The sequence below is a fragment of the Toxorhynchites rutilus genome, chromosome 2, assembly GCF_029784135.1.
Source record: "Toxorhynchites rutilus septentrionalis strain SRP chromosome 2, ASM2978413v1, whole genome shotgun sequence".
Lineage (NCBI taxonomy): Eukaryota > Metazoa > Arthropoda > Insecta > Diptera > Culicidae > Toxorhynchites > Toxorhynchites rutilus.
In genome coordinates, this window is record NC_073745.1 from 291,097,289 (window position 1) to 291,123,460 (window position 26,172).

Below are 26,172 nucleotides of genomic sequence, written 5' to 3' on the forward strand. Positions count from 1 at the left end.
AGTTGCGTGACGTAACTGTCCGCACCGGTAATAACGTGTGCACACCGAACAGAGGCGATGTGTGCTCATCCAGCATAAAATCCTGTCCTGGCAATAAAGTTTAGATTATTCCTGACTTTATCGTGATTCAGCCAATTGAGATTGGGAAGAGCAATCGTTGTCTTCTTTTTCTGCTGCTGTTGCTTTCAAGAACGGTCGGCGTTTGCCGTAAAGGACGAAGATAGCGTCGCTCCATCCAGTGGCGTTGATGATGCTGGTTGGATCCTTTCAGAATGAACTTTTCTCCCACTCTAGGTATGATGGAGAGGGGAAGAAGTTGGGGGAACTGGTTGGTTGGCGGGGGGAAAGGATACGTGAACGGTGACGAGCCAGAAAATCCGAAAGGTATAAAAGGCCGGAAAATTCTGCCGAGGTTCAACAGTTGATTTCCACTTGTTGTGCGTGTCGGATTCGAGAATTGTTTGTGAGAACTTAGACCACCGGGTTGGTGTCTTGCTTTCTGACGGTGACTGTTACTCTGGAAGTGTGTCGATTGAAAGCAGTTGTGTTTTGAAGTGTTTTGAACGATGAGTGGATCTGGAAAAGGATTTCTTGGATTATGGCTGTATCATAGCGGTGATCAGGAATGGGCCGTCAAGGAAGGCAGCCCACTGCACAAACGAAAGGAATTTACTGTAAATATTACAAAGGATGTAGGTTTAGACAACACAAAACTGAATGATGATAAACATTCGTACGTGATACTAGACTCAATGGTTGTAAAACGAAGACAATCCTAATACATTGGTTTATGGATACTTTAGGAAATCGATTTTTTCGATAGTGAAAATTTAAGAAAAATCAGTGAAACCGGTTTAATTTCAAATCAAATACAATATAAAAAAATGACACCAGATAAAGTGTCAAATTAATCTTGGTGATTAACAAAATACAGAACGAAAAGAATAAAGTGTACCGTCAACATTGCTCCCAAAATATTCGTATATCGAAAAAAAAAATCGCTCGGATGCAACTATTATTAAAATAGGCGTCAGTATACTGGAAGATTCATCTCAAAATTCGGTCGAAAAATTCTTCAAAAAGTTAACATTAAAGACGAGGTGAACCGACAGTACACCACAATAAATCAAACTACTGGTCGCAGTGGTTCAATGCTCCTACAGAAGAAGAAGGATCCATAAGTGTCTATTGAACTTTTCTAATCCGCTTATGAACTTCGACACATCAGCATATTCGATTCGAAATTATTTTCGATTTCGGAACAGTATCGTGGTAGTGGAATTTCGACGACTTGTCCAGAAAAAACCGCTATTCCCAACTTTAGTTTATGACAACCTGTAGTGGAGCACGATATTTGTGATACACAATTGACAAAGATATAGAGGAATGAAGCGTGACACTAAATTTTTAAGGCAAATTTTTAAACGGTATAACATCGTTATAAATTATTTATATATTTGGATACATTAGACTATTAGTAAATTGAATTATTGATAATGTAATGAAAATTAGTTTCCCTGCTAACACGAGTACTTGTTGAAATATTTTCAACATTTTCTAAAAAAACTACCAAAATTGATGCAAAAAATGTTTTTTATTTTGCCAAAGCAAAAAAAAATTAACTCAAAATATATAAGAATTTTTCAAAAAATAAATACCCTAAAAAATTATTTCAAAAATTTTAACGCATTTTTATCAAAATGTATTTTCTCAAAATTTATAAAAAGTTGATGAGTCTGGGCCTAGGGGCACGGACGGGAACTTGACATAGGACTGTGATTGTGTTCAAATGCAATTCGAATTGAGTTTTTTTGTTGTTGAAAATCTGTATTTTTTTCTTTTTTGATACATGGAAGCCCTAAAAATATGAATGATACCGGCTGCTGATATAGAAGTTCGAAAGGGTATGAACTTATAAATCAGCAGCCAGTTAAATTTATTAATTGCATTTTTTACATAACCAAACAACATGCTCAATATAAATACATTCTGGACCATAATTCCATAAATTCATAGTAGCAAGACCTACACGAGTACGAATTGATTGGACAACAACCTGAACTTCAATCTAATAAAATCTCTATCAACGTTCAACCTTTTGAGTCAGGCTCTCGTCAAATCTTTGGGGAGTATAGAGTGAAATCATCCAATATCATTTTCAAGATCATCCCTGGATCATCCAACCATTGATTCTAACAACTGATAATTGCCTATTATCGACAAATTGACAATAATTCATAAAACGCATCTTTTTGTGAGTTAACGCCGAATTGTAGGCAAAAAGATTGCTCGTTGAGTTGTGGGGGAAAACGAGGCTAGAAAAATCGAAAAAAAAAACACCCATTTTAATTGTCAAATTGTTAACTTTTTTACCATATTCGCTGTTCATGCATTAAGCAAAAAAAAAAATCTGGATAAATTTCTTTTCTAATGGTATACAATACAACAAATGTCGCGATAACTATTTTAGGTATCCATACATCGAAATGGGTACTTCAACAGGGAAAAAGTTTTTCTAACAACACCTTTCTCATGTTTTCAACGGTTTTTTTTTCATTACAACTAATCCAAATTTTGTTTAAAGTCAAGATAGCAATATACTGTACTCGGCAAAGTTTTAGATAATTTCTAAATATGCAATTTTGTCAGAGACGCCAATTTTCTATCAGACTCTAGGAGACTCTCACTCACATGTTTCAGTGTATAACATTTTTGTGTGTAAATTCTAGCGATTAACGTGTTCTTGTGATGTTTTCAGGTATAAAAATGTTAGCAGAACATATCTGTTCGTGCCGAAATAATTCTGAGCATCTCGAGGGAACGTGTCTGTGTCACGTTGAGCAATAACTCACAATTTTACATTTCTCTGGAGAACACTTTTTTTTCATTATTGCTATCATCGAGTATTCGCTATCACAGCTCAGGAACAGCGGATTGTCAGCAGATTAGATGAACAGGTGACAGAAGTCGGAAATATACCGACAGTATTTGTACGATAACTCTTTATAAGGCCGTGGCAACTATACTGCACCCCAAAAAATGTTTTTCTCGCTGCACCAAAGACTTTTAAAGGTATTTGGCAATACTCCAACGTTTTTAGGGCTGTCAAAAATGTACGATATTAATTTGGCAATAATTTTTATGTTTTGTTTTATGTATTTTTATGTAGAAAACCCGCGATTTTAGAGCGCCGATGGGAAATTCTGTTTAAATTCGTTGAAAATGCAGTCGATAAGTTTTTCGTTGTAATAGTTCTATTTTGGTTCTACTGTGTTAGATTATGCAGCTTTTTCAGTAAAATCAATGGTGTGTTTGATGAAAAATTCAAATTTTCTTTTTTCTTTGTTTTTTCCCGTATTGGGTGTGAACCACTGCGTTTGAACTATTGTGGTATACCACTTTATTAAGCTACACTTCAAGCTTATCTACTGCTTATTGATGAAGGAGTAGACTGAAAGTTAAAGCGAGATAGGTGCCAGTCAGAAATACTCCTTTGTTGGTCTATTCGAAAAAACTTTTTTTTAGATGCACTACAAATATCGTTTTGATTTGTGCATAACCAAAGGCGCAATAAAGTGATTTTACAAGGCAGCGGCAAACAGTGTTTTTGGGGTTAACCTTTTCAAGACCGTGGCAGCTATATTGCCACTCACGAAAAATATTTTAACGTAGGATTACGTCTTTCGGAAACATATTGGGGTACAAATTGAAAATCGAAAATCGAGCACATCGTGAAAATTGTCCAATTTCAAATGCTTATTGCTCAGTCATTTCATGATGGATTGATGAAATTTTTGCGATTTCGGCACTTCATAACATAATTTTTTATATTGAAGAAAATAATATATGTCATGAAAATAACTATCGAACAACTGAAAAATTTCAACCCCTATCCTAACGGAAGTACCCACTTCTGATTGGTCGAAATTAACGACACATGCGGCGGATCCCTAACAGATATATCAAAACCAAGCTGCCTGGGGGAAATCGGCATTGCAAATACATGAAAGTAGGGGGAACTTTTACTCCCACCGGAATGTGTTCTCTAAAAGAGACATCGAAATCAAACTGTCTGGGGGAAATCGGTATTGTAATTACATAAAAGTAGGAGTAGTGATCCCCGATTTTTCAAATTAATCGTTCATCAGCTCATCGAATAGTATTCAGCAGTTTGTTATTCGATACGATTAATCGCCCCAAATAATCGATTAATCGATTAATCGTCACACTGAGAGAAATAATTAGTTAGACTAATATTTCTCATTTGCTAGGAAGCCATATGGAACCAAAAGAGTGTTCATTCCGCCTGAAAATCAATTATTATCTTTTACGCTCCCCTAAAGTCGTAAACGAAGCTTAATTCGCGTTGACGCCATTGAGCATCGTTTACGAACTTAGGGGAGCATCAAAGATAATGATTGATTTTCAGGATAAAACTGCAGCGGCCGTACGTTTTTTTTCTCTCCGGGTTTGGATCGATTAATCGACGTAAATTATTCGTTCGCTTCGATTATTGGTTGCGCAGTATTTGTTCGATTAATAGTCTAGGAAGTATTCGATTAATCGAATGATCGAACGATTATCGGGGATCACTAAGTAGGAGGAACTTTTGCTCCCACCGAAATGTGTTTCCTAACAGAGACATTAAAACCAAAACATTATCAAAGAGTTTAACGATGTAATTCTTCAAACATATTCTAAATCAACAGATAGCCTAACGGAATCCTACGTCAACTATGCGGTCGTGTCTCGGACATAACCCTCCTGTGACTTTTTTTTTTGCTGTACTTGAAATATTATTTTAATATTTTACATAATCAAAAACTTCTTAGGGTATCTGGCAATACCACAATTTTTTTTTGGCTTCTTAAAATGTACGATATTAATTTGGGAGTCATTTTTATGTAAAAAAGGCACGATTTTAGAGCGCCGTCAGACAATTCTTTTTAAATTCGTTGAAAATACAACAAGTTTCAATTTTTTCACTGTAAAAGAACTATTTAGGATGTAATGATCATGCAGTTTTTTCAATAAAATAAGTGGTATATTTGATGAAAAATTCAAATTCTATTTTTTTTTCTTTGTAACTCTGTATAAAAAACTTTTTTTTTTGCTGCACTAAAAATATTGTCTTGTTCTTGCATAACTGAAGGCGCAATAAAGTGAATTTACAAGGAAGCGGCAAACAGTGTTTTTGGGGTTAACGGGCAGCCGCAGTTATATTGCCACCAATTTTTTTCAACTATTTCAACCCTTTAACGGGTACTGGCAACTATATTGCAACCAACAAAAAATATTCTTTTCGCTGCACTCGGAATATTATTTTAATATTTTATTTAGCCAAAATCTTTCGGGAACATATTGGGGTACAAATTGAAAATCGAAGCATATCGTGAAAATTGTCCAATTTCAAACGCTTATCGCTCAGTCAGTTCATGATGGATTGATCAAATTTTTGCATCAATCGATTTCGACACTCCATAACAATTTTTTATATTGAATATAATAATATATATCATGAAACTTACTATCGAACAATTGAAAAAATTCAACTTCTATCCTAACACATGTGGTTCCCTAACAGAGACATCAAAACCAAGCTGCCTGGGGGAAATCGACATTGCAAATACATGAAAGTAGGGGGAGCTTTTGTTCCTACCGAAATGTGCTCCCTAACAGAGACATCAAAACCAAGGTGCCCGGGGGAAATCGGCATTGCAAATATATTCAAGTCGGGGGCATTTTCATATTGCGAGTGAGGTGAGTGATACAATTAATTGTAGCAAATAAAATTTAAACTTCAAAGGTTGGTTGCTTCCTGATATTTCATATCGATGGCCGACCGTGTATTGTGAAAAATTTTGCAGGAGTGTAAGTGTAAAATTGTATATGGTTGCAGTTGTGTTGAAATGACTTGATATGACACGATTTATTTCAATTTTCATAAATAAAAACCAAGGTGTGTTCCCGCTCGAGAACGGATCGTTCAGTTTAAACTGTCTGTTTTGTTGTGTTCATTTTCACCCAAAGAAAAGTTCATACGACGAGAAAGATTGGAAAAGTAAAGAAATATTCGAAAAAAGTGATTTCCCATATGATGTACATATGGTATTAGGTGTTGTTAGTTCAATTAAAATTCGCATTGAGTTTAATGATCACTCAGAAAGCAAAAACTATAAAATATAATTACCTTTTCCATTTCCAAAATGTTTTCTCCATATTGAAGTAACATGTTGAAATAACATGATGAGAAAATCAATAATCGTGTTCGGTATTGAGATCGGTTTTCATCATATCTCATTCCACTTCGGCATCTTCTATCTGATACGCACCATCCAATGACTAACTACTATTCTTCTGTCATCATCACTCGGTTGCAAACCTACGTCAACGTCAACTATGCGGTCGTGTCTCAGACACAACCCTTCCTGTGACTTTTTTTGGGCTGCTAAAAATGTACGATATTAATTTGGGATACAAAAAATGTCAAAACAACGATTTTAGAGCGCCGACAGAAAATTCTGTTTAAATTCGTTGGAAATGCAACAAGTTGAAAAGTTTTTCACTGTAAACGTACTATTTAGGACCATGTAGTTTTTTCAATAAAAAAAATGGTGTATTTGATGAAAAATTCAAATTTTTATTTTTTCCTTTGAAACTCTATATAAAAACAAAACAGGTTTTTTCGCTGCACTACAAATATTGTAAATCGGTATTTGATAGGTATCACTGCACTAGAAATATTGTTTTGATTTTTGCATAACTAAATGTGCAATGAAGTGAAGTGTTTTTGGGGTTAACTACAAAGTGGGCCATTTAAAGTGGAAGGATTTGTTTTTGCAATAGCAAAGTAAAGAAGTGGAATTTTAAATTTTTGACGTAGGACTACGTCTTTCATTTCTATACCGGGGTGTAAAATCAAAGTTTCGAAAACGAAAGCGTTACGCCGGAGACCGAGATTTTGAGCGTTAATAGCTCCTAAACAACTGAACGAAATGGTATGATAAACACTTCATTCGAAAGATAAAATGTATACTTGTTACTTTTTGATCCAAAAACTTGTTTCAATAGTCTTAAAATTGCTTTCAAAACAGGCTATTGAAATCACCAATCGGTATATAAGCGAGCGGCGCTCGGAAATCTACTCAGTTCTAATTGAACAGCGATTGGAGCATGTTGTCGCTATTGCGGTGAAGCTCTTTATTTATCATGAAAGCGCGGATGAACGGTATCACCAAGAGCCTGTTTGTGCACCCTAGGCCAGAAGGGAATCTATCAGGAGGAGAGTGATGCCACAAACGGTTCCCTGGGAAGACATCGCTACACACACATACACGCGCGGCTATTAACAGGTGGTTATCGAGTTGGCATAAACCAGTGGTGGGCTTCCAGTATCGAGGAAAATGTGGAAATATCTAATCGTTACTGAAAATAATCTGCCAGTTCCTTTGGGAATTTTCAAAATATATTCATGTGAAAGAGTTTAATTGAATGTTTTCTATCCATGTTACACTGTGACCAAATATGTTTCAATCAAGTGCTATTAACAGGTGGTTATCGAGTTGGCATTAACCACTGGTGGGCTTCCAGTATCGAGGAAAATGTGGAAATAACTAATCGTTACTGAAAATAATCTGCCAGTTCCTCTGGGAATTTTCAAAATATATTCATGTGAAAGAGTTTAATTGAATGTTTTCTATCCATGTAACACTGTGACCAAATACATTTGGTTTTGTGGTTTTTCAATCAATCGCAATTAACAGGATAGCTTCAGAAGATTATTCTTCCCCATCAGTAGGATATTTACGTATCCAATATTGTATGCGCCCGCAATCGATTATTGCTCAGTCGCCGAAAGTTCCGAGCTCAGAGAGTTCATTCCCCTCTAGTTTGCCTTCCAAATTGCCATCGTAAACCACACCTTCTCTCGATTCAATCACACACAAAAAGCATACTTAAGCGATATTCTGGTGGTGAGACACATTCATTTTTCGTGAGGACATCGACAAGACAACATCGTTGCCTAACGTGCTGGAGGAGGTGGACGGCGAAGGATCGACACATACACGCGCAGAACTCTTTCCGTTAGGATGCCATTCAGCATCGAGAAAGTTCCGGAAAGATCTAATCATTGCTGGAAAATAATCTGCCAGTTCCTTTGGGAATTTTCAAAATATATTCATGTGAAAGAGTTTAATTGAATGTTTTCTATCCATGTAACACTGTGACCAAATACATTTGGTTTTGTGGTTTTTCAATCAATCGCAATCAACAGGATAGCTTCTGAAGATTATTCTTCCCCATCAGTAGGATATTTCCGTATCCAATATTGGATGCATAAAACCTTGTGCCTCCAACGTAACGCTCTCGTTTTCGAAGTTCTCCAAATATTCATTCATTCAGAATGAATTCAGATTCAACTTCATACAAATGATCTCTAAATCAACGATAGTCCTACGTCACCCTTGCGGTTATACCATAGATATAACCCACTTCCTGTTTTTTTTTTGAAATTCATTTATTTTGGTCCAAGGAGATTTGTTCTAACTACTTTTTGATTATGATATCTCGTAAATGACCGCCTCTGGCCTTGACCGCAAAATGTGCCCTTTTTTCGGCATTTTCCATCACTTTGCCCAATGTTTCGGCCGATATGGCAGCAATTTCTTGTCGGACATTGTCTTTCAGCGCAGCCAGGGTCCTTGGTTTACCAGTGTATACCTTGGATTTTAAATATCCCCATAAAAAAGTCAGGAGGCGTCAAATCAGGTGATCTCGGTGGCTAGTCATAATCGCCACGCCAAAAGCCACGTTCATTTTTGGCCATTTCGATGGTCCATTTCGCAAAATCAAGTCGACGTGGTAAGTCAGATGGGTTAAGTTGTTGAGCCATTTGAATTTTATACGGAAACATTTTCAAATCAACACGAATTATGCGTCGGAAAGTGGTTCGAGCGATGCCTCACTCTTGCGAACGATGGCGACCTGATGTCGATGGAGTCTCTGCAACACTGGCTCGAACGGCATCAATATTCTCGTCGAAACGTCTTGATCGTTGTCTGGACAGATGACTGGCATTACCAACACTACCAGACGATATAAATTTGGCATATAATCGACGTATAGTGTTGTTTTCCAGGCGATGTTTTAATTTTATTTTTATTTTTCCACGCACGTTTAGTTAACACAATTGAGAAGTTATTTTGAATGTACAGCTGAACAATTTCAGCGCGTTGTTTAGGTGTGTATTGTTCCATGGTTAAAATTGTACTGAAATGACGCTTCCAACGCGGTATGACATTTGTTAATCTGACATCTCTGTCAAAAGTTATGGGGTTGCCAGATGCTTCCACTTTAAATGGCCCACCCTGTATATTGTAACCAATTTTTTCAACTGTTTCAATAGTTATTATTTTATAAAAGGTAAATATGTTTTCTTCCTCATGTAAGGATTATGTTCTCCGAAGCTTAAGTCGATTTTTTACCTAGTTTCCACGGTTAAGAAAATAAGAATTAATAAAATAAATGTAACTCTCGTTATGTTTATATGCAGTGAACGTACTTCGAATTCTAATCTATTTTACTGTTAAGTCCAAAATTTCTGTCGCGAGAATTTACACCTAACAATGTTGAAAGGTAAACAATACTAGTAATTTTTCAAAGAAAACATGAAAAAATATTGTTAGAAAAACCTTTTTCTTATACACTGCGTTCCATAACTATAGAACCACACCATTTTTCTGAGTTTCCAGAGATATGTAGGCAGTCGTTTGAGTTGAAGTATATATTGTAGAATACAATAATTATCTTCAATTATAAGACTGGCCATTTGAACTTTATTGTCGTGTTCAGGCGCGAAACATTCGAAAAATAAAATTCCAGTGTTTCATAACTATAGAACCAGATGGAAAAACTCTCACTTCTTTACAAAATTAACGTCAATTTCACATGAATTACAATAAGTTTATAATTTGTAGGTCATCTTTAGTTCTCAATCAGTTCGGGGTGGTTTTGACCAAGCTGCCCCATGTTGTAGTGTGTATCTCTTTCTACGCAAACGATACTACTCGTTTCAGCTCTCACTCGTACTGCTTGTAAGCTGCTTCTACTATTCGTACGATCACTCCTCATAAGTTCTTGATAGAGTTTTGACCTGTTTAACAAGCTGACCAGTCTAGAATTTGAAGCCCCTATTCAATAAACCATTCCATGACTTTCCGGTTTTTTTTTTAATTGATGCCAAATTTCCCAATTTTCACGATATGTTTTATGGAAAAACAGAAGTAAATGATTCTGAAGTACTTCATTGCACTTCTGACTGTGCATTTGTGATGAAAAGCTACCTGAACCAGGCCTTTTTGAATTTTGAAATTACATGACACATTCCGTAAGCCCTTCCAGTATGAAGAAATTCTATCGAAGTTGAATTTCTTTTTACCATAGAAGTTCTCCTGAAATAGTGAAACCGATGGGATTAGCTTCCACGTTAGCTTTTAGACCCGCAGCTTTGGAGATGGGATTTTTATGGTTTGGGGAGAATTTTATCAAAAAGGCCTGGTTCAGATAGCCAAAACACTGGAATTGAAGTTTTTTGAACGTTTCGTGCCTGAACACACCAAAAAAGTTAAAATGGCCAGACTTATAATTTTTTTTATCTGTATTATACTATAGTGATTTTCAACTCATTTGGCTGGTTCGTCACTTTTTACTTCCATTTTTGGAAGAATGTCGGGAGTGAGAATTGAACTCGTGACCTTTAGCGTGAGAGGCATGGATGTTACCACTACGCCAGATCGCCTCCACAGACTTATAAATGATTTCAATTCAACCGACTTCTTACTTACCTCTGGAAACTCAGAAAAATGGAGTGGTATAGTTATGAAACGCAGTGTAGAAGCTTACTTCTTCTGATGTATGGATGACTTGTTGGTTATTGTATTCACATTTTTTTTTCAGATTGTAGATAACACATTTTTGAGGGAACTGACTTTTTTTTGTCAGTGTAATTTCATTACACTTCATTCCCACACAAAAATGTTTTACATAGTGTCATACCGGGAATTTGTGTTTTTAAAGGAAATGCTTTATTTATCATCTATATTCATATTAATGCCTTAAAAATAGACCCCTTCTAAAGCAACACACTTTTTGTAGCTGTATTCTAGAATTGCCTTCATTCCACGCAACGAATTTGTTCTTATGTGTTCAATGCGTTCGAAACAGGTTCCACGAAATGGTAATTTGAGTTTCGTAAATAAGAAGAAGTCACACTCATGTCTCGTTGCCAGTAATTATGAGTTGGTTGAACGTGGGATCAGAATTTGATCATTCCAGCATGTCTTCAGGCACTTTGAAGAAAGTAGAGCTCCTTTGGCACTAGTCGTGCTGCGGCTTTTCTCATGCACGAAACATCAACCGAAATATGATGAACTGTCTCGTGGAAGATATTTAATTCTCAGGCCAGTTCTTTCAAACATATATGACGATTCTCGAGCACTATTCCTTTTAATTTGTCGATGCTTTCATCAGTTGAAGAGGTGGATGGTCTCCCTTGACGTGGCAAATCGTTCATCTCTTCTCGGTCGTCTTTGAATGCCTCATACCACTCATGCACCCGTGTTATCAACATAGTTGAGTCACCAAATGTATTCTGCAACATTTCGGATGTTTCGACATAAGAAGTTTTGTTTGCATCTAAAAATTTTACACAATATCTTTGACCAATAGAATTCTCCATATCAAAAATCGCCGAGCAAAAAAAAAAGGTAAATAGTTCTTAATGACTCTGTAAACAAGCTAAATGACAGATCATGTGTAAAATTGACATTAGGGCCAGTGACAGTTAAAATTTCAAATTTTCGGTGTATAGTTAAAATGGCTAAAAACACACGGCGCTAAAAAAATTAGAGGAACAGAGTGTGAAGTCGACAATTTTAAGTGCTGTAACTTCGTGAAATTTCAACGCAAGTTGATGTGGTATACATTCCATTAGAATATTTTACGTAGGAGATGGTGGTAAAGACGGACGCTTTAAGTAAACGTTGATTTTTTCGTGAATTTCTCAAAAATATAGAGCTATCTCACCACAAATTGATAGTCTAGGTCTCTTTTCATAATAAAATTTGTGTTTGAGGCAGAATTTTTTCCAAATGAATGTGTCCGGCATCTTTGAAAAAATAATATTGAGTCGGGAAAGACGGACATTTGGCGGGAAAGGTACTGACTCTGTACTAATTGAAATTTCAAGTTTATGTACTCAATAAGTTTTGGAGGGTTTCAAATAGACCTTAAAATGATCGAACAAAAAGGCTATACTAAAATCACCTAGAAGGGCTGGTAATTTTTCTCATTTTTTTATATAATATCTTCCGGCATAATTTTTATATATCTTCCGGCATTCGCAATGACAAATTCGGACTACGTTTTAAAACCGCTCTGCTGATTCGTCCATGATATCTGGTTGCCCTTGCAAACGTAGTTAATTGGCATCTGTTAAAAACAAAAAAGAAAGAGATAACCAAAGTGTCAGAGCGTGCATCTTACCCGACTTTTTACATTAACATTTCTGAAGTAAAAATGAGAAAACTCCTCCGCTGATTCGATAAACTGTAAGAGAAGTAATGGTAAAACACTTACATAACACAAAATACCCTAAAAATTACTCGAATACAATGAGAACCTTATTTTCTGCAGACGGAAATTTACATCAAGATTTGATGGTGAATAATTCAACAAGTAATGATCGAAAAGCAGTTTTGAAAACCCCAATAAATTATGTACAAAGTTAATTTATTGTTGTACGGATAAAAAATTCTTTAAATTTTTCGAATCGATTTCAAAAGAGTGTCTAAACCAGGTTTGTTTGTAGTGTTTGAGAAAATTATCAGTAATTTTGCAAATACTGTAGTAAGTTCAAATGTTCAAATGAATACGTTCAGCCGTATTTAAGCCGATTTTTTAAAGTTTGGAAAAAATAGAGATTCATGTTCATGAGAAATAATGGATTTTTTCGGATGCTGGAATTGTTGGGTGTTGGGACACTTTGGTGATTGTTTAAGGCTTAGAGATGAACCAGCCTTCGGCTGAAAATCTATTTAAAAAAGAAAGAAAAAAAAATTGTTTAAGGTATATTTACAGCCATTCCATGCCAAACCGATATAGCGGTTCTCAGATTTTTGTCAAAAGTTGTAGATTTGTTCTTTATCGCAAACTATTAGACCCGTATTTTCTAATTTTTCATTAGGGTACCATGGAAAAGTCCAATTTTTGTAGATTTTGTCAAAAATGACTTTTTTTTTAAATTCATAACTTTCTATCCACTAGACCGATTCAGATGATCGTTATATTTAATTAAAGCCAATAAGCTGGTCTACATACTACAGTTGAAGAACAGAAAACTTGAATCCTATTTTAGTTATTATTGATTGTATTTGTTTTTTATAGTTTTCATGGTCTCGGGACCAAGGCTATATATTTTTTTATTTTTTCTAGCAAGCTGAGGTTTTTTCACATAACATATCTCGAAACCGGAGAGGTGTTTTTTTTTCGTTTTTGAGTTATGATTTTTCAAAGTTAACCGATGGTCCAAAAATCATTTTTCCCTTTTTCCCAAAAATGACTTTTACAAAAATTAATTACTTTTGAACTACTGGACCGATTTAGCGGGTCTTCGTAGCCACTTGGTTACGCGTTCGCTTACTAAGCGATCGATCGTGAGTTCAAACTCAGGGCCCTCAATTGACCATCTTTGTGTTGTTATAGAATAACTACGTCCACGCAACCATGATCAGCTATGGAGATCGATCCACGGTGGAACAAAGATCGATTCATCCATACAACTGCTTTGCTCTGCAAGAAACATCGGGCTGCTGTTCTATAAATAACCCAACAATGATCAATATCAACTGTCTCCGCTGTCCGGCCTGCTGAACAATGGAAGAACAGATAGAATACCCTTACGCCTAAATGGCTACTACAGTGTAATTTACCATAATGTAATGGAACAGAAAAACCTAACGCCTAAATGGCTACTACTACTACTGCGTAATTTACAATTTATAGAAACATAAACATATGTACATGTACACGATAAAAACCCGGCTCTGTTGCAGATAAAATTCTAATGAGCCTGATAAATAAAAAAAATGGAATAAAAAAAAATACTGGACCGATTCAGATGATCGACATATAAAATTAAAGACTATTAGCTAGGCTTTTTTTGAAAAAATAACACGCTTGCCAATTAATTGGATTATAGTCGCATACATCCAGTCTAGTCGCATAAAAATATTGAACGAAGACTGAAAATATGTTAACTTTGAAAAATCATAACTTATAGACGAAAAATAACACCTCTCTGGTATTCGGATATGGTCTGTGAAAAAATCTCAGCTTTCAGGATAAAATATAAAAAAATATGACGTCCTTGGTCCCGAAAAGAAGTAAGTTATAAAAAACAAATATAATCAATAATTATGAAAACAAATCCATTTTTTGTTCAGAATGAAATATATTTTCAAACCCTTTAATTTGATATGTTGATCATCTGAATCGGTCGAGTAGATCAAAAGTTGTGATTTTTTGTAGTGGAAAAAATGGGAAAAAAAAGATTTTTCGGATCAGCTTTCTAGAAAAAATATAAAAAATATGGCGCTTTTGGTCCCGAGACCATCTTCTTTTTGAATGGCGTTAACGTTCCCTGTGGAACTTTTACCGTCTCAACGTATGTATTTACAAGCGTCATTTATTAATACTTAATTGAAATTTCTTAAGCCAATTAACACGCCTTGAATGTATTCCGAGGGGCAAGCTCTAGAATACGCGTTACCACAGTGCAAGTCGAATGAAATTTCTCTGACGAAAAATCCCCCGGCCAGAACGGGAATCGAACCCGAACACCCGGCATGATAATGTGGGACGCTAACCACTCGGCCACGGGTGCACTTGAAAACCCGAGACCATGAAAACTATAAAAACGAAATACAATCAATAATAACGAAAACAGGAATCAAATTTTCTGCAACTAAAGAATTTTTCCAAAGAAGACCTGCTAATTGGCTTTAATTTAATATGTTCACCATCTGAATCGGTTGAGTGGTTCGAAAGTTATGAGTTTTTTAACAAAGGCATTTTTAGCTAAACTGCGAAAAAATTCGGACCACCCTAAAATGGAAATGGGCACCCTAATTAAAAATTTAAAAAATACGGGTTTAATATTTTGCTATAAAAACAAGTCTACCACTTTTCACGAAAATCTGAGAACTACTATATCGATTTGGCATGGAATGGCTGTTTAAGAATGCTTTTTTTTTCATTTTTTGGATACCAATAGGGGAGAAGGAGGCAAATTGGCGACGTTAAGTTTTGGCGAGCCCTGGATCTTGGAATTATTATTTTTTTAATGTTGATGCTGATTCATATAGCCTGAAGTGTTTTCTATCATATTATCTATTGGATGGGCAAAAGCTTTGCGCAAAAAGCGTCGAATTCGTCATCTTGCCTCCACGTAGGACGTCTTTCATTTCTGTACCGGGGTGTAAGTTCAAAGTTTCGAAAACGAGAGAGTGAGCTGGAGTGCAAGGTTTTGAACGTTAATACCACCTTACCGGTTGAATGAAGCGATATAATAATCACTTCATCCGAAAGATAAAATATCAACGAGTTATGTGATTGTTACTTATTGGTCCAAAAACTCGTTTCAATAGCTTGAAAATTGCTTTCAAAGCAAGCTATTGAAATCATCATTGCCCATTGATGATGATTGGTGATCGCAATGTGTTCCCGAACACGGACGCAAAATCTAGGCACCTGGAGAAACCGTCATAGCGAATACATGCAAGCTGCGACTTATTTTGCTCGCTTGCATTAGTGTTTGGGAAACCATAGCGGACACATGCAAGGCGCGAGTACTTTTACTCGCATCAGTTTTTGTTCTGCTTTCACATGGAACAGTCATGAAAAACTGTTTGCGTGTGAATGCGTCCAAGCGAAGGAATATTCGCATTTACGCATTCGACTTGGTGTTCCCGTGATGCAATCCAATTGACGAATTTACGCAAAGCTGAATCAGCTCATGTGACACCTAGTTAGAGTTCAGAACCACAAAAGTGATGGTGTTTGTTTATTCTACGCACTGAAAAACAAGATTCGGTCGTGATTATTAATTTTATTTCAATTTAGATTCATTTCAACCATCAAATGTCTTCAGTATATGGTAAGAAAGTTAGGGCGTTGTATATTTACGATGATTTCAACACGCGATTGGACCAAAATCTTTGATGATCTTTGAGGTTATGAATACTGTGGATAATGGTGATGAAATCGATATCATATTAAGTTGGATTATATCATTGATATTGTAAGGGCCGATACAAGAAGGATTTGCAGTATTTTCAGCGCAACACATGCTACTCATCGTTTACCCAGTTGAAAAAAAAAAATTAAGTTACAACACTTATACCAAGCCATTCTTCAAAATATACATACTACATTGTAAAATGGCGATTTTCTAATCTTTTTAGAGTAGAAATAATACGTGAAACAGGGAAAATTGAAGATAAATTCTGATTTTTCTAAAAAATTGAACGACCAAAAAACAAAACATCATCATTTTACTCGTGGTGTCATCTGGTTGTAAATCTAACGTAAATTCGTCAATAGCATCAGTTTCAGTTCTGCCTTCGCATGGAACAATCATGAAAAATTGCCTCATCACGATAAAAACGAAATGAATTGTATGCAAGGTTATATAGACTTTATTTCGTTTTCACCGTGAAGTGCGGCCCTCAGTTTCTATTCTGCGCATGGAGTGATCATGAAAAACCTCTTGTTACTCCCACGAAAACAAAAATTAATCATGTATCAAACATCTTCAGTTGCTTTTACAAGGCCACTCAAATTCCATCGGTTCTTTTCGGGAAAGCGCTAAAAAGCTTCCTAACCAGTTTTTCGACGATGAATCAAACAAGTTGTGAGAGAGTGAAAATTTCGAGGTGTGCTAAACTTTTGCGATCGTATGTCTGTTCTCAGCCACCACAACAAGAAATCACACTAATCTTATATCTTTATTCAACCACTAGCTGACCCGGCAAACTTCGTCCCGCCCAAAATTTGATTTTTGTTATCAATACCTTTAAACATTCACGTTTTTTACTAGGCGCAAGTTCATGGGTCCAATCGTAGAACTGTTCAATGATTGATTTTCTAATCGACCCCGTTGAATTTACCTTTTACTATAAAATTCCTAGTACATCTATTGTCCGATTTAGGGCTGTCTTCATTATAATATCAGATTATTTTCTGACACAATTCCCGTTCAAGATTCTTCAACCACTTAACAACCACTTGTTATGTTAAGTGTTAATGTTTCTCCGTTACATGAAATAAATGTTTGATACAGAAAATATGATAGAAAAAAGACAGCCCTAAATCGGACAATTCCTTCCTCAAGTTTTGCTCTTATCAACATATTCGGCAATCCATTTTTATTGGAATAGATTGAAGAAGATAAAGATATTTCGTTGGACTAACAACGCTTGTCACTATGTAATTGTAGAACATATGGGAATTTAATTTTCCAAATTTTCCTTTTTTCCTTAAGACTTTTCCGAAAATTTTCAATTGTCATGTTTGATTGGAATATTTTTGGTTGAAATATGTGTAACATTTTTATGGGACCCCCTCTCCATTCCAGAGGAGGGAGGGGTGTCATACCATCATAGAAACATTTCTTATACCAAAAAACCCTCACATCCCAAATTGTAATTGATTAGTTCTCGAGTTATGCAGAAGTTTGTATTTCATTGTTATGACAGCCCCCCTTAGAGAGTGGGGGAGTGTATTCATCATAGAAACGTTTCGTGCCGTTTGCTTGATTAGTTCTTGAATTATGCAGAAATGTATGCTTCATTTGTATGGCAGTCCCTCACCTCCCCTAAGAGAGAGGGGAGGAGTGTCTATTCACTATAGAACCGTTTCGTGTCCCCTAAAACCTTCGCATGCCAAATTTGGCTCCATCTACTTGATTAGTCTTCGAGTTATACAGAAATTAGTCTTTCATTTGTATGACAGTTCCCCCTTAGAGAGGGGGGTGGAGTGTCTAACTACTGTAAAAACATTTATTGCACCCTTAAACTCACACATGCCAAATTTGGGTTTATTTTCTTGATTAATTCTCGAGTAATGTATAAATTTGTGTTTCATTTGTATGGTAGCCCTCCCTTAGAGAGGGGGAGGAGTGTCTAACCACCATAGAAACATTTATTGCCTAAAACCTCCATATGCCTTATTTGGTTTCATTTGCTTGATTAATTCTCGAGTAATGCAGAAATTTTTGTGTTTCATTTGTATGGCAGCCGCAGAGATCATAGAAGGAAATTATAAAAAAAATAAAATAAAAAGAAGAAGGGTCTGAGCTTAGGGTCACGGACGGAAGTTTGATGTAGGACTGTAATTGTTCAGAACAGTTGCTTTTTCAAATGTAATTCTTTTCATTCTTCAGAAATCTGTTAGTTTAATTCTATTGAAACTCTAAACAGTAGCCCTGAAAAGGGCCGTTTGTTATATGTACTAATAACCGTCAAACGGTTTGTAACGGTTTGTACTTATTATCGAGGACAGTAGCTTTTTTTGTGGAATCGTTCGTTTGCAGACTATCACAATCAAGTCGTAATGTTTCTACATTAATATTTCATTTCGTTTCATTATTGTGATTCGATGTAATGCCGATCTCAATAGGTTCTCGCATGATAATCGCTGCCATCCTCCTAGTATTGATATCATTTTTCGCTGTACAACCCGCAGCCCGGAAGACACTCGCTTATGATGTTCGTCACCCCGACATATACAGAATTCATTCGCTAACTGGACTATCTTCAACTGGACTTATCTATAACAGGGCGTACGTTAACTGGGATGCAAAGCAGTTATGTATCAATAATAGATGTTATCTTGAATTCGATTTATTGCTTTTGCTGTTTTGCGGTCCAGTTAGCAAGTAAAATTAAAGTCTGCTTCATTTAATATTGGAACAAATTCTTTTGCTCATTGTGGCGCTCCTAGTGGACGGATTTGGAAACTTTTTTCACCCACGTGTCGGGAAATTCATTACCTTTCACCATGTATTTATGTCATAACACCAAACGATAGCATTTTGTAAACAACCGCCATGGAAGCCGAACGGAGAGATAAAATTGTGCACAGTTTTCTTGAAAATCCATTGTTGTCGGCATCTAAGCTAGCTAAACAGCTTAAAATGCCCAGAAGTACCGTATGGCGTGTTATCAAGCAGTACAAGGAAACATTGACGACGGCTCGGAAGCCGCATTCGAAGCGTCAGAGTGGAACTGTCGACCGGAAACTGCGTGGGAAAGTCATCAAGGCCGTCAAGAGGAATCCCAATCGTTCAGACCGCGATTTGGCTAATAAGTTCCAGGCCGCTCACAGTACGGTGCGACGAATTCGTCTCCGGGAAGGAATAAGGTCATTCCGAGCCAGCAAACAGCCAAATCGGACGCTGAAGCAGAACAATGTGGCCAGAATCCGTGCTCGAAAGCTGTACGACCAAGTGCTGACCAAGTTCGACGGATGTATTCTGATGGACGATGAGACCTACGTGAAGGCGGACTTTGGGCAAATCCCAGGTCAAAAATTTTATTTGGCGACGGCTCGGGGGGATGTACCTGCAAAATTTAAGTTCGTGTTTGCGGATAAATTCGCCCGCAAGTACATGATTTGGCAGGGGATATGCAGTTGTGGACAGAAAACCAAAGTCTTTCTCACTGACAAGACAATGACATCAGAAGTCTACAAAAAAGAGTGCCTACAGAAACGGATTCTGCCGTTTATTCGTGCCCACGACCGTCCAGTAATGTTTTGGCCGGACCTCGCAAGCTGCCATTACAGCAAAACGGTTATGGAATGGTACGAAACGAACGGGGTCAGCGTAATACCGAAGGACCTCAACCCCCCAAACTGCCCCCAGTTCCGGCCGATAGAGAAATACTGGGAGATCACGAAGCGGAGGCTTAAGGCAAAGGGAAAACTTGTTAGGAACATGACTCAAATGAAGAACTGGTGGAATCAAATCGCCAAAACGGTGGACGAAAAGGGTGTGCGCCGCCTAATGTGCCGTATTACGGGAAAAGTACGAGAATTTCTTCGAAACAGCAATGAATAATTTTTTAATTTTTTTATGAAAGAGTAAAGAAAATGCTACATTTGTATGAAAAACAAATTATGAATTCGTTAATAAATGACTGAACTACACGCAATTGTTTGTGTTCCAATATTAAATGAAGCAGACTTTAGATAAGTGTATTGGTTTTTCGGCCCAATTAACGAACCTCTTATATTTGTTCAATTGTACACTTGTTTTATTATTTCCACTGTTGACGTCTCAGGCAAAAAAAATGCTGGATAAATTTGCTGTCTAATGGTATATCTTATAACATATATCGTACGAACGATTCTGCGTAATATGCATTTGAAAACTCTGAATAAACATTACATTTTTCGTCAAATACACCGTTTTGTTGGAAAATTTGTTGCCATTCTAAAGGTAGGTTCATAATGTCCCTATCATAGAGGTCTTGGTCCTTATAGCGAAAAAAACATAGCAATAGATATTTATAATCTTCTCTTGATCCCAATTTTCCATTGCGAGAAAAAGGTGATAATCGTTTGGTGCCAGGTCCGAGCTATATGGCGGATACATGAAAACATCCCAGTCAGGCTCTCGGAATTGTGTGGTCTTTTTTTGCTCAAAACCACAATACTTTCAACACGTTTCGGCTGGTTCGTCACTATTAAAGGGTGTGTCACATCAAATTGCATCACGGAAAAAACGCTGTAGAAATTCGCCCAGTAGACCGATCCTTTTGAAAATTTTAGACAGTAAAATAAAAACTATTAAACAACTTCTGGCATTTTCTTTTTATTCATACTTCGAGCCCAATGCTCGCACCTTCCTCTTTACCCCGTCCATAAGGTTCTGTAGAACGTCAGGTTGTAGTTTTTTTTTAAAAGAAATCCATTTTCTCTTGAAGTCCGCCTCCGATTTGACAACTTTTGGGTTCTTCCGGAGGGCCTGCTTCATAATCGCCCAATATTTCTCTATTGGGCGAAGCTCCAGCGCGTTGGGCGGGTTCATTTCCTTTGGCACGAAGGTGACCCCGTTGGCTTCGTACCACTCCAACGCGTCCTTTGAATAGTGGCACGAAGCGAGATCCGGCCAGAAGATGGTCGGGCTCTCGTGCTGCTTCAATAGTGGTAGTAAGCGCTTCTGTAGGCACTCCTTAAGGTATACCTGCCCGTTTACCGTGCCGGTCATCACGAAGGGGGCGCTCCGCTTTCCGCAAGAGCAGATCGCTTGCCACACCATGTACTTTTTGGCAAACTTGAATAGTTTCTGCTTGCGAATCTCCTCCGGAACGCTAAATTTGTCCTCTGCGGAGAAGAACAACAGGCCCGGCAGCTGACGAAAGTCCGCTTTGACGTAGGTTTCGTCGTCCATTACCAGGCAATGCGGCTTCGTCAGCATTTCGGTGTACAGCTTCCGGGCTCGCGTCTTCCCCACCATGTTTTGCCTTTCGTCGCGGTTAGGAGCCTTCTGAACCTTGTATGTACGCAGGCCCTCCCGCTGCTTGGTCCGCTGGACGAATGAACTTGACAAATTCAGCTTATTGGCGACATCCGGACTGAACTTCTCGGATCACGTCTAAACTGCTAAACTACGCGCTTGTGATCTTTTTCACTGACGGAGCATCCATTTTTGCCGTTCTTCACCTTCCGGCCGATGGTTAGGTTCTCGAAGTATCGTTTTAGTACTCTGCTGACCGTGGATTGGACGATTCCCAGCATCTTACCGATGTCCCGATGTGACAACTCCGGATTCTCGAAATGAGTGCACAGGATTAATTCACGACGCTTTTTTTCGTTCGACGACATTTTTCCAAATTTACGAAAAATTGACAGTGAAGCATGGCCAACGTTATCTATACACTCTTATCTGATTATAAGCGAAAGCTGAAGATATAATTCCTAAAAATTAAATTTCTACAGCGTTTTTTCTGGGATGCAATTTGATGTGACACACCCTTTGCTTCCATTTTTGAAAGAATGTCGGGAGTTAGAATTGAACTCGTGATCTCTACGTGAGAGGTTTGGATGTTACCACTTACGTCAGATCGTCTCCACATTGTGTGGCCTTACGTTGTCCTGATGGAACACAACACATCTTCTGTTGGATAATTCTGAACGTTTCTGGTCAATCGCTGGTTTCAAACGGTCCATTTGTTGACACTAGAGATCATAATTTAATGTATTGCACAGAAAAAAAAATTTAAAAAAAATTTAAAAATATTAACAAAAATTTCCAAAACAAATTTTTTTTTTGAAATAAAATAAATTGCACGTATTTTACTGTAGCAATATTGACACCATAAACATCAAACACAATTTCATCGGCCTGGCTTGCATTTTCGCATTTATGAAATAAAAAGTGTAAAATGAACCGAATTTTTCTCTTTGTTGACCTCCATTGTTAACACCGTGTAACTCACAACTGAATTGAACAAACAAAAAACAACATTTTTTTAGTGTGAAATGCCACCTTTACCTTTACCTTTACCTTTACGGGCCTGAACTTGAAAGTGTATGATCGATAATACGCGAGATATTGATCACTAAAGCAAGCCAACGAGAAAATAATGGATAACTTTTTCCCCAACCTAATATAAATATATCCAATTAAAATCATGCATTGGGTGCACGAAAAAAGCTGATGGGACGTTGTTGAACAGAAACCACGCTAAAAGAGTACCGCGTTATAGGAGAGCTGTCGCAATTTCATCTTCGCGTTATATGGAAACCGCGTTCTGAGAGTGTCGCGTTGTAGGAGGGTTGACTATAATACATTAGTCTTCGCTCAAAATTTGAATTATTGTATTTACAGAACAAAATATATTCGAATACATTACAATCAAAGTCAATTTTTAGAAATGTTGTAGCTAGTACTGCCTTTAAATACATAATGTTATTTTTAAAACATCTTGTAGCCAGGCAAAACTTTGGACGGCAGCAATGGCAACGATCAGCGCGGCGACAAGACGTCCATCATTTTCACCCTGAAAAATCAAGTTGGGGGCTTGGCTCGGGCATTGCAAGTCTTCCAGGAGCTGGGTATCAACGTTCTGCACGTGGAACTGAACAAGACAGGCGAACTTTGCGAAGAGGCCGATGTTCTGGTGGACGTCGAATGTGACGCTCACAAGCTGGAACAGGTGCTGCGTTTGTTGAAACGAGAGGTGCACTCCGTGAGCTACGCCGCACCGGTGGCCAGTGATGGACCACCTCCGACACCGCTTTCCGCTTGTGGAAGTTTTGGTGAGTGTGCCAATTCTAATCAGTTATACGAAGTTGATCTCAGTCGATGAATCGCTGCTCATTAAAATACACTCTAGATTTTGGTGAGATGCATTGGTTCCCGAGAAAAATTTCCGATCTGGACCGCGCACAAAATGTGCTCATGTATGGAAGTGAACTGGATGCCGATCACCCCGGTTTTAAAGATCCAGTTTATCGCAAAAGGAGGGAGCAATTTGCGGCGATTGCTAACTCATACAAGCAGTAAGATTACAATCAATATCAATGCACGAACATTTAATTAAACTTTCTAATTTTAACCTTCAGTGGCAGCCCAATACCAAGAGTTCAGTACACACCGGAAGAAATAAAGACATGGTAAATTGAGTTTAAGGCGTTCATCTTGCGTCGAACGAATATCGGTCACCCACCCATCAAGATGGGATTGAGTTGAATGGAAGAAAATTTATCCTTTGCTAACGAGAATATTCAGAACAGCCTAATTCAATTTGCTGGTTTCCTTATAATATTGAATGATATCTTTTCTCATCTTCCCCGCACCATTTTCAGGGGCACCGTTTTTCGTGAACTACACAAGCTTTATATCAAACATGCAGTTCCCGAGTATTTGGAAAATTGGCCGGATCTGGTTAAGTACTGTGGCTATCGGGAGGACAACTTACCCCAGCTGCAGGATATCAACTTGTTTCTCAAGCGGAAAACCGGCTTCCAGATCCGTCCGGTGGCGGGCTATCTCTCGCCCAGGGATTTCCTATCGGGGCTCGCCTTCCGGGTGTTCCACTGCACGCAGTACATTCGGCATTCGTCGGATCCCTTCTACACGCCGGAACCGTAAATTAAAATTTCGAATTATACTTCAATAGTGGTTACAATTTGAAATTTTGTATTTCCAGCGACTGTTGCCACGAACTGCTCGGGCACATGCCGCTGCTAGCCAACCCGAGCTTTGCCCAGTTCTCACAGGAGATTGGTTTGGCTTCGCTGGGAGCCACCGATGAGGATATCAACAAGCTAGCTACGGTACGGGGATGGGGTTGAAACATTTTAAGCAACCGTTAGTGACGGTATTCATTTTTCATTTTAGTTATATTTCTTCACGGTTGAGTTCGGACTATGCCGCCAACGAGACGGAAGCTTCAAGGTGTTCGGGGCAGGACTGCTCTCGTCTGTGGCCGAGTTGAATCATGCCATCACCTCGGTTGATAAAATCAAACGGTTTGATCCGGAGGTCACTTGTGAGGAAGAGTGCATAATTACGGCATACCAAAATGCTTACTACTATACGGACTCATTCGAGGAAGCAAAGGAAAAAATGAGGTGAATTCTCCTTTATTAGTTTTTCCAGGATAATTGAACAATTGATTGAAATGAATGAACATTTTTAGGGCATTTGCCGAGAACATCCAGCGGCCGTTCGGTGTTCGATACAACCCGTACACCCAAACGGTGGATGTGCTGAGTAACGCTAAAAAAATAACGGCTCTGGTTAGTGAGCTCCGAGGTGACCTGAGTATCGTTTCGGCAGCACTGAAGAAGGTCTCAGCTCTAGACGAGAATTTGGACGTCGAGTCTATTGGGAAATTACTCTCCAGCAGTCTACAAGTTGTGGCATTGAAGTGAACCTGATCAACAACACTACTACTTATTGTCTATTTCAGATGGCCGACAAAAGTCCCAACTCAGAAAGTTCCGACTCATCCGAAAAAGCCATTTCTCCGAACCAATAAGCAGCCATACAGATTGATCCAGATGAAAGTGTTGTTTCATTTCAAATTTATTGACCGTGTGGAAATAAAACAATATTGATGTAGCAATTAATGCTTTGGTTTTTATTGATTAGAAATTACGGTTGGATTGTTGGTTCAATTAGCAGTTCGCCGAGGCTACGCTACCTGACACGTTATATTTCTTCATTGTTGTCTCCATTCTCAGGATGATAACATTTGGTACTGATTAAATTCATAAAACTTTCAAATTTGAGGAATAAAGTGACATTTTAAAAAGAAAAAAACTTAAAAGCTAGTGTTTTCCCAGGCGTTTTCATAAGTTTTCCCCAAAAACTGCATCATAAATTGTATTCCATGTCATTTTTTTAGCGTAGACCTACATCTTTGATTTCGATATAGGTCGAAAATAAGGCATATTATACCTATATACCTACATCTTTGATTTCGATATAGGTCGAACATAAGGCATATTACGCAAAATCGTTATTGCGATATATGTTATGTTGTATACTATTAGACAGGAAATTGATCCAGCAATTTTTTTTGCTTAAAACATAAGCAGTGAATACAGTAAAAAAAAGTTAACAATTTGGTGATTAAAATGGGTATGTTGTTCCGATTTTACTAGCCACTAGTTTTCCCCCACAACGTAACGAGCAATCATTTTGCTCACAATTCGGCGTTTGCTCACAGTGTTAGTTGATGCGTATTATGAATTATCCTCCGTTTACCGATAAAAGACATTTATTAGTTGGCAGAATCAATGAAAGAGTGATCTTGGAAATGATATGGAGTGGTTTTGCTCTATTCTCTCCAAAAATTTGACGAGAGCCTGGCTCAAAAGGTTATAAGATTGATGTTCGGGTTGATGTCCAATCAATTCGTGCTCAATTCAAGTTTTTATCGTGTAGGTATTGCTACTAACAGTTTCTGAAGTTGTGGTTCAGGATATCATGATATCGAGCATGCTGTTTGGTAAAGTAGAAAATGCAATTAGAGAATTTATCTGGCTGCTGATTCAGAGTTTCGAAAGTGTAAACTCACACTTGTCACATCATTATAG

The 26,172-nt window shown here is 37.6% G+C and overlaps 1 protein-coding gene across 2 annotated transcripts; it reads left to right on the top strand.

Annotated features, from left to right (window-relative positions):
* The first annotated feature begins 432 nt into the window (after window positions 1-432).
* LOC129769830 (tryptophan 5-hydroxylase 1) lies at window positions 433-25,200 on the top strand. Of its 2 annotated transcripts, none has more exons than XM_055772313.1 (9): window positions 433-692; window positions 23,055-23,382; window positions 23,460-23,625; window positions 23,689-23,739; window positions 23,932-24,213; window positions 24,276-24,402; window positions 24,467-24,699; window positions 24,768-24,984; window positions 25,041-25,200. In XM_055772313.1, the coding sequence occupies exons 1-9, from the start codon at window positions 567-569 to the stop codon at window positions 25,107-25,109; spliced, it is 1,599 nt and encodes a 532-aa protein (XP_055628288.1). In that variant the 5' UTR covers window positions 433-566; the 3' UTR covers window positions 25,110-25,200. The 2 variants fall into 2 exon arrangements, with proteins under 2 accessions (XP_055628288.1, XP_055628289.1); XM_055772314.1 differs by having other exon boundaries at window positions 433-674.
* Window positions 25,201-26,172: the final 972 nt, after the last annotated feature.

Coding starts and splice junctions, on each gene's coding strand:
- LOC129769830 (XM_055772313.1), top strand. CDS start 567: ATGAGTGGATCTGGAAAAGGATTTCTTGGATTATGGCTGTATCATAGC. Junction 23,626..23,688: donor ATTGCTAACTCATACAAGCA/GTAAGATTACAA, acceptor TTTAACCTTCAG/TGGCAGCCCAATACCAAGAG. Junction 24,214..24,275: donor CCCTTCTACACGCCGGAACC/GTAAATTAAAAT, acceptor TTGTATTTCCAG/CGACTGTTGCCACGAACTGC.